Source organism: Papio anubis, chromosome 7, assembly GCF_008728515.1.
Source record: "Papio anubis isolate 15944 chromosome 7, Panubis1.0, whole genome shotgun sequence".
Classification (NCBI taxonomy): Eukaryota; Metazoa; Chordata; class Mammalia; order Primates; family Cercopithecidae; genus Papio; species Papio anubis.
Window position 1 is genome coordinate 89,173,968 of NC_044982.1, and position 8,621 is coordinate 89,182,588.

The 8,621-nt window shown below is 46.5% G+C and overlaps 1 protein-coding gene across 4 annotated transcripts; it reads right to left on the reverse strand.

Moving 5' to 3' along the window:
• Nucleotides 1-647: 647 nt before the first annotated feature.
• On the reverse strand, nucleotides 648-8,327 carry LOC116275752 (putative golgin subfamily A member 8F/8G). 4 transcript variants are annotated; one of them, XR_004184979.1, is made up of 4 exons: nucleotides 5,591-6,510; nucleotides 5,071-5,162; nucleotides 3,997-4,152; nucleotides 648-3,911 (listed from the first exon to the last, which is right to left on the reverse strand). XR_004184979.1 is itself a non-coding variant. In XM_031668296.1 (4 exons), the coding sequence occupies exons 1-4, from the start codon at nucleotides 7,529-7,531 to the stop codon at nucleotides 3,708-3,710; spliced, it is 615 nt and encodes a 204-aa protein (XP_031524156.1). In that variant the 5' UTR covers nucleotides 7,532-8,327; the 3' UTR covers nucleotides 648-3,707. The 4 variants fall into 4 exon arrangements, 3 of the variants coding, with proteins under 3 accessions (XP_031524156.1, XP_031524158.1, XP_031524157.1); XM_031668296.1 differs by lacking the exon at nucleotides 5,591-6,510 and adding an exon at nucleotides 7,369-8,327; XM_031668298.1 differs by lacking the exons at nucleotides 648-3,911; nucleotides 3,997-4,152; nucleotides 5,591-6,510 and adding exons at nucleotides 4,168-4,332; nucleotides 7,369-8,327.
• Between the last annotated feature and the right edge of the window lie 294 nt (nucleotides 8,328-8,621).

The window sequence follows — 8,621 nt, forward strand, 5'->3', positions numbered from 1 at the left end:
AGATGGGAGACCCCCTGAGGGAAAACTTGCTATGGTGAGAGTAAGGAGGCCATTAGACCTCCTCCGAACAAACCAACTCCACCAGCCTCTGGCTCTTAAATAACAATCATCATCATCCAGAAATCTAAGGACTCAGCCCTGGTCAAGGCGGCAAAGGGTCTGTTTGTCTTTCCCCAGTAGACAGAGGTCGTGTGTTGCTCCCCTAATTGTAACGGGGTGACTGGGAAGGGGTGGTAGGGACATGGTGGCAGTGGAGACTCCAGCCCCACTTCTCCAGGCTTTGCTGACAGGGACCTGCTTTTAATTTTTATTTTTATCCCATGACTTTAAAAAAAATCCCACAACTTCTTTTTCATAACTTTTTTTTGTAACTGTTCATAAAACTTTTTTCTACTTTTATACCACAACTTTTTTTGCCACAACTTTTTTACATTTTTAATCCCATAACTTTTCCACCCCATAACATTTTTTAATCCCGTAACTTTTTTATTTTGTGTTCTTTTAATAAACACTTGCATAGTTATATTATAATTTTGTAAAAATGAAACAGATTATCTCATGCCAAGCATGCCCAGCATTTGCACAGTATCAATATGTTTAATACTATAGTTTTCAAGACATGCAAAATAAAATTTTAAGGCAAAAGCAGCACTTTGCAATAATTTAATAATTTATTACATTACAGTAGCATCACACCAGCAGTCAATAATGCCACTTTAGGCAAAAGTTTTTTCAGTATTTCCATTATACATTCTGTTTACAAGAATTTATAAATAGGTAAAATTCATTCTAAGAAGACTTGGCAACTAAAGCTTTGGACTGGAACTGGCATTTCTTTCTCTACTTTTCATTCCCACCATTTCTTTCTTTTAAACTACAGTATTCATATTTTAAAATGTTTTAACTTATTTCAGAACATTAAGATAGCAGTTACATTTTTTAATAGTTATATTATTTTTAAATGACTCTTTAAGTTTCTCTTAAAGGTTTAGAGAAACTATATTATGGATAGAGCTGATTTATATTTTCAAATTTTTAAAAAATCAACTATGGTTTTAGAACTGTTTTTTTTTTCATTTCTGGAAAACCTATCAAGTTTAATCAAATACTTTAAAAATAATTATTATATATTGCAATCTTTAAATAGGTGTTTTGATTCTTCCTACAGAAACTCAAATTTATTCAGTTGAACTCGCATTTTAAAATTCTATGTTTCTGATGAACTCTAACCTTCCTTCTAAGCAAATCAAAAGCTGCCTTATACTGAATGAGGTATCGCAAAAGACTGTACGCACTTTGAAGAAAGACTTAAGTTATTGTCATATGATTTCCATTCTTTTTAGCTTTCTCTTAAATATACAACAAATACCTACACAAAGAGTGGTATTTCAGTTAATATAGTAAACTTATTTTCCTGACTGACATTCAGCTTCAATATGCCAGTATGTGATTTAATCCATAGGCAGCTGATGAACACATTATTGTCAGATTGGTTACAGATGCTAAACACTGTCTGAGGATCATTCCTGGTCATTGATATTTATCAGGATAAAAGTGAAGTGATTTCAACAATAAAAGTACCTTTGAAATAATTTATCAATGTATTAGATAAAGCCAGTTTCAGAATGATAAAGAAAAAACGTTAGATCAAATAGACATGGCTAATTAACAGTGGTACAATTTCCGGCCCGACGGTTTAAAATGGACTTAAAGTAACTGTCTTTAAACTGAACTCAAAGAATGCAAAAGCGGCAAGTTTAGAAAATAAAAGGCAAGAACAGGACGTTAAGTCCATTTTAAACCCGCAGGCTAGAAATCCTACCACTGTTAATGAGCCGCATTATTTGGTCTAACATTTTTTCTTTATCATTCTGAAACTGCGTTTATCTAATACATTGATACATTCATATAATTTGGAAGAGTCAGTTGAAGTCACAAGGACCCAATATTTGCACTCTTTCAGGGAATGCAGGCAAATCTGTTATTCCATGTGTAAAATCGTATTGTTGCTCTCCTGTTAATGTCATATTTATAAGAGTATCATGAGGATGCCAAATGCTAAAAATGGAGAGGGTCTAGTAACTAGAAATCCCCACCCCAAGGAGCACACATACACATCTCCCTACATCCTAATAAGGTGATGTGTTTTGAACTTCATGAAGTTTGAACTGTTGAGTCTTTCCCAAGCATCATCAAGTTATGATTTAGGCAATATATGACTGAAATCATTCATTCATCATTCATCATGCATAGGCACAATCACATAAATATTGCACAACATATGTCCCTAACTGAAACCGAGAGGTACAAAAACATATTTCACTCTTTGTAAAGAAGTTTGTGAGGAAATATAACTCTGTGATTGTATAGACACATTTCCTGATAATACATTGACATTCACGAGCAGTAGGTTGCACTGCAGTTTATAAACATTTTTAATTGCATAAACTTCTCCTTGAATTTCAAATATAGTATAATACTGTCTACTATAACTCCTTTTTGTTTCAACTAAGTACTCTCACATATATTAGTTTATAATAATGTTTGTTATTATTTTTTTAAAGTGTTTTCCATTCAAGGAAAAGAAGTAAATTCCTATGTCAGAGTAACCAAGGTGGTTGAAGAACAGGTATTAGCCAGAGAGGTCTAGATGGTAAATCAATCTTCAAGCCCCAAAGAAGCTCCGTGAACAGAGAGGAATGCCAGGTGCCACACAGCTTTCCTTCACTCTAATTCATTCTTGACTAGAGCCGGTATGCCTGTTCCAGGGATATTTAAACTCTTAAGGGATTTCTTATGATCTTTACTAAATACATTAAGAAGAATGTCAACCAGCACTCTTTTGTGTACTGGGACATGTGGTCACGGGATTAAAACAGGTAACATGAACTCTGACTTTAAAATGTATTATAGATACAAATGCTCTAAGCTAGGAAAGGTTTTCCATATCTACAGTCAATGACAGGAGCCTTTCATTCCTCAGAAATAATCCCTTTTTAGGTCATCGAGAAAGAGTACAACTGCTGCAGCTCATGGTGCAATATCTTCATGAGCCCAGAGCACACACAAATCCTGAGGGAACTACCATAGTACAGCGCTCATTCTTGGCACCGGAACAAATGAAACACACTCTATCCCGCACACACCTGCCAGAGCAGGCCACTTTCCTCTTCTGTGAGATTTAAAAATCCCCCAAAATGTTATTACTCCCATCACCAATACACAGAAAATGGGGGAAAGACTGTTTCCAGTTCTCAGCCTTTAAACAACTCTAAATGTCAGTACTCATAGTGGCATATTACAGAGTAATAAACAGTGCACACTTGAGGGCAAACCACATATTGAGCTAATGAAGAACTCACTGTGATTAAGATTAGATCACACATAATAGCAGGACCTAAGCAGATTTTATCCGAATTCCATAATGAACATACATGCTGCAATAACATTTAAAAAGCATGGCAGCCTATTCCAAACCAGCAAGAATAGTTTTGTGCAAATAGTGGGTCTTTGTGTGTTTAACCTCCCACCATATAAGGGCAAACTCGATATGCATGCTAATGACCTACAATTATGAAATTAAAAAAGAAAAATGCTAAAGGATGCCAGAGTGAACATCAGTGAAAGTCACAGAGACCCACTCTCCTTTAACTTTTTACAAATAAACTTCAATTATAAATTAGAAACACAAATAACCATGAGTGGCTCTAACATTCCAATGAAGTAAATGAATTGGGTAGGAGATTAACCCCATAACTTGTTTCCTTTTGTAAAATTTCTTGACCAGCTCTTTGATGATGGTGATGTTTATCTCCTTCTCGGCAGCCAAGCCCGGCAAAAGAATGGCACACAGGGGTCGATGTCCAAGCCTGGGTGCTCCACGCTGTCGGTGAGGCTCCCCTCACAAAGATCTTTGGGGAGAGGGAGGCGGGGATCTGAGCGCAGTGCGAGCCTCTCCTGCCCCTGCCTGCCCACCCGCCTGAGGACTCTACTCACCACCATGCTTGTTGGCAGCCCCCAGCTCCTGGGGGGGCTGGGTTCCTGGACTGGGTTCATCAGCAGGGTTCTGGGCAGTGGCCGGGAATTTGCCGTGCCCCTCGTTGTAGTCCCCACAAGCCACATCATTATCTCCTGCAGCTCCAGCAGCTTCACCTGGACAGAGGAGTGCTCAGCTGTCATGCAGCTACCAGCGCCCACCCTCACGCCCACCACCACCCCATCAGAGATGTTGCACACCCTACTTCCATCTCCTCCTTGTCCTGGGCCTGATGGCCTCCCGGTGCCGCATCTTTGGCACTACCCCCTGGCTGTATTATAAGGTGATGAACTTTCCTGTGGGAGGACAGGGCTCAGACGCTGAGACCCCTCTGATGGCCCTGCAGCTCCCACTGCCATGCCCTGTCCTCCAGTTCACTGATGGCATCTGTCTTTCCAGTACTGGATGAATCAAAGTTCTAGTTTCTCCACCCACTCCCTTAGGTCCGCCTTCTCCTCCAGGAGGTCCATAAGGCCACTCTGGAGCCAAAATAATGGTGTCACATCTTGGCAGCGACCTGTCCCACCCCTGCCCTTCTTGGCCCATGCCAGGACTCACTCACCTCCAGCTTCTCCATGACTTCCTGCAGGGCCTGGTGGGTCTCCCCACTCACAGACTTGCCCCCAGTCACTGGGGCTGGGATCACTGCGTCTGGCCTCTGCTGGGCAGAGGCCACCGGGTGAGCCAGGCGCTGGCAGCACACCCTCTACTTTTTCACTTGCTCTCATAACCATGCCTGCTCCTCCTGGGCACTGGCTCCGGTGGGGTTGAAAATGCCACCTGAGGGCAAGAGGTGAGCATTCTTGTAGGGGCACACACAGAACAAACGGGCAGAGAGGTGGAGTGCAGCCCCTTCCCTTGGGGCCTCAGAAAGTGCACCTGTTGGTCACAGGTGAAATGGTGTCTGACCACTGGCTCCCAGATGGGGTGAGGGTCCAGAGAAATCAGAAGGCAGGGAAACCAAGAGCATAAAGGGATCTTGGAGGGACCACACAGGAAGGTGGCAAAATGGGTGCAGGGGGAGTCAGGCTCACCATGGCCTCCCAGCTCTCCAGGTCCTCCGGGACGGTCAGCATGGGCTGAGGTGCCTCCTCCTCCTCACTGTCCAGATGTCCTCCTCCATCTCCTGTGGGGGGTGGCCAAAAGGGTCCTCAGACAACCCAAAGGGAGGTACTGTGGGCCCACCTCTGCCTCCACCCTCACTGTGTAACCCTGAGCCAGCCCTTACCCAGAGAGGAATATGCTGCTGTTCTTTATTTTTACTTTTAACGACAAGGATCTTGCTATACTGCCTAGGCACAGTCCCACTACTGGTCAGTGCTGGAGTTCTGACCTGCTCCATTTCTGACCTGGGCCAGTTCAGCTATCCTTAGGCAACTTGGTGGACCCCTCTCCCAGGAAGTCACCATATTGATGCCGAACTTAGTGCAGGCACCCAGTCGGCATAAGGACCAGCTGTTCTAAAGGTCTCTTCCAACTCCTTAATCCTGTGCTGCTAACAGTGCCCCCTTCCTCCTGGGGCTCTCTCCTCTTCCTCTGAGCAGGTTCCCGTACCTTCCCCAGGGAGAGCCGTGAGGCTCAGCTGGGCCTGTAGGGGCTGGTTCTGCTGGCTGGAAGTTTCCAGGCATTCGTAAGGAACCAAGAAAGGGTGAGAGGGCACGGAGTTTGCCAGGTTGTCCCCCTTAGGGCCCTGGCCTCAGCAGCTCCCTCCCCTGGGTCTCCTGCAACTTTTTGTGGGCCAGGTTGGCCACCACTTTGCCCCAAGCTTCCTGCTGATGCAGCTGGTTCATTAGCTGGGTCTGCTGCAGTAACTGCCTGTGCAGCGCCTCCTTCTCAAAGGTCAGCTGCTGATAGGAGGCCACCTGCTGCTGGTAGGTGGCCACATACTGCTGCAGGTGACCCAGGTGATGGTCTGGCTGCTGCTACAGACTCTGAGCCTCTTGGCTCTTCAGCTCCACCTGCAGGAAGACCCTGGGTGTGAGGGCACGTGGTGGCTAGCTTCCAGATTCTGGGACCATTAACAGGGTAGCCAGGGAAATGTGGGGCTCTGTCATCTGCCCAGGTCCCTGGTCCCTTGCTCTGGGCCTAAATGACTGCCTCCTTTTCCTAGAACCCCGTGCCTCCTTCCCCAGCCTCAAATCGCATGCCCTCTTCTCACCATTTAAACTGTAGGCCACAGACTGGTGGAAAAGCAGTGGGAGACAACCACCATCTGCTAAGTGCGCTACATGCCTAATGTTTTCCAAGTATTATCTCATTTAATCCTCAGCACCTCTGTAAGGAAAATACTAACTTCCTTTTGAAGTTAAACAAACAGAAACTTAGAGATGCAAAGTACTTGAATGGTGACCTGTGGAACTGAGGCTGGAATCCAGTTTTAATCTAAGGAGCATTTTTGTTTTGTTTGGAGACAGAGTGTCACTCTCTGACCCAGGCTGGAGTGCAGTGGTGCAATCTCAGCTCACTGCAACCTCCACCTCCTGGGCTAAAGCGATTCTCATGCCTCAGCTTCCTGAGTAGGTGGGATTACAGGCATGTACCACCATGCCTGGCTAATTTTTTGTTGTTGTTGTAATTTTTTTTTTTTTTTTGGTAATTGTATAAGAGATGAGGTTTTACCATGTTGGCCAGGCTGATCTCAAACTACCGACATCCAGTGATTCTCCTGCCTCAGCCTCCCAAAGTGCTGGGATTACAGGCGTGAGCCACAGTGCCTGGAATAGGAGCCTCATATACCACTGTCTCTTCCCCTGTGATTGGGGGGCTCCATGCCTCTAGCTGGGATGATGATGTCCAGACCTGGGAGGAGCCCAGGGCTCCACATGTCTAATAGTCAGAGGGCAGAAAGCAAGAAACAGTCACAGGACTGCCCTGGAGGGTGCTGGGGTCACCTGCTCCAAGGCTGGAGCTGCCTCTGGCCTGGCACCTCCCCTCTCCAGAGGCTGGTGCCCGCTTCCCAGCCCTTCTTGGATGGGGCAGAGGTTACCATTTCCCTCACCTCACCCAGCTTCTCCTGCAGCTCCTTTATCTGCTGCTCCAACTGCAGTGTGCTCTTGTTCTCGTTGTTTTGGATAGAGAGAAGCAATCAGCAGCCACCCACTGCAGCTGGAGAACCAAGAACTTGGTGTCTGCCTCCCATGGCACCGGGAAGAGTGGAGGCAGGTGAGAAAAATCATCCCCTCTCTCCACAGCCTCCAGCGCAGCGCTCTGGCTCACAGGTGCCTTTAGAAGTAACATTTCATGTGAGGGCTACACTGCCCCATTTTACAGGTGGGGAAACAAAGGCCTGGAGGGCTAGGGAGGAGGGCAGACTCCCCAGGTGGGCAACACACCAGCTCCTCGAAGCCACTGTATGGCTCGGCCAGCTGCTGAAGCCTCTCGTCCTGCTCCTGAAGCCTCTCGTCCTGCTCCCAAAGCCTCTCCTCCTGCTCCTGAAGCCTCTCCTCCTGCTGCTGAAGCCTCTCCTTTTGCCCCCAGATCAGGACACTCATGCATTGATTGTCGTCCACCTGGGCTTGGAGTTCTCCTGCCATTCTCTCAACCTCCTTCCTCAGATGCTGCAGCTCCACCTCAGAGGGCACTGCTGGAGGCTCCAGAGGCAGGGGTTCAGCTGAGAAAGGAAGCAGGCAATAAGGCCCTCTGGATTCTCAAAAAAAAACAAAAACAAAAACAAAAAACCCTCCTGTTGGTGCACAACTCATCTGAGGCTCCCCAAACTTGGCCTCACTGCTAATAATTCCTCGCATCCGGATGGTAGCCAATCTTCTGAACCACTTTGAGATAGAGAGCACTGTGGGTGGCTGACAATGGGCCCCCTTTGCTGATGGGGACACTGAGGCTCATGGAGATGACAAGACTTGCTATCTCCTGGCACAGACCCCTTTCCCTCTGCCTCAAAGCCCTCAAAGGATGATACAACGCAAAGGATGATACACCCACCTCCCTGGGGCACTCTAAGCCACCCGCAGGGCCCTCTGATGCCAGGCCTGCTCCCAGGCCATGCCAGCCCCATCTTACCCATCTGGTTTTTGTTTGGACAAGCTCCTCTCCAGCTTCTCTACCCAACATGTATCATGCTTCTTCTCCTTCTTCAATGTGCGAACCTACCCAAAGCACGGGGGCAAAGGGCCCTGGAGAGAGGGGCTGGTGGCTGGACAGGCTGCCATCTCCCTCTCTGCTCCCACCTCCACAAAGGCCAGACCCATGACCACCTCTGGCTGTACTATTTCCATTTTACAGATGCCCAGAAAGATCCAGTGACCTATCGAAGGTAGGGGGCTGAAGGGTCAGATCTCACCTCCTGTGACATTTTCCTCATCCTCTGCTGCCACCAGGCCCTCTCTCCTTTTATGTGTTGAGCATATTCATCTCTCTCTAGCTGGGCTTGTTTAAGCAACTCCTTCAACTGCAAGAATGGGCACAGAAGTTAGGAAGGGCTGTCACTGGTCCTCACCTGCTCCTGGCCACCTGGGGTCATCTTCCTTCCACATCCCTCCCTCTGCAAAACCTTACCCATGTCACATGTGCATTCAGCAGTGCCTGCTCCCATATGGACCACTCTAACTGCCACTCGATAACAGCTTTA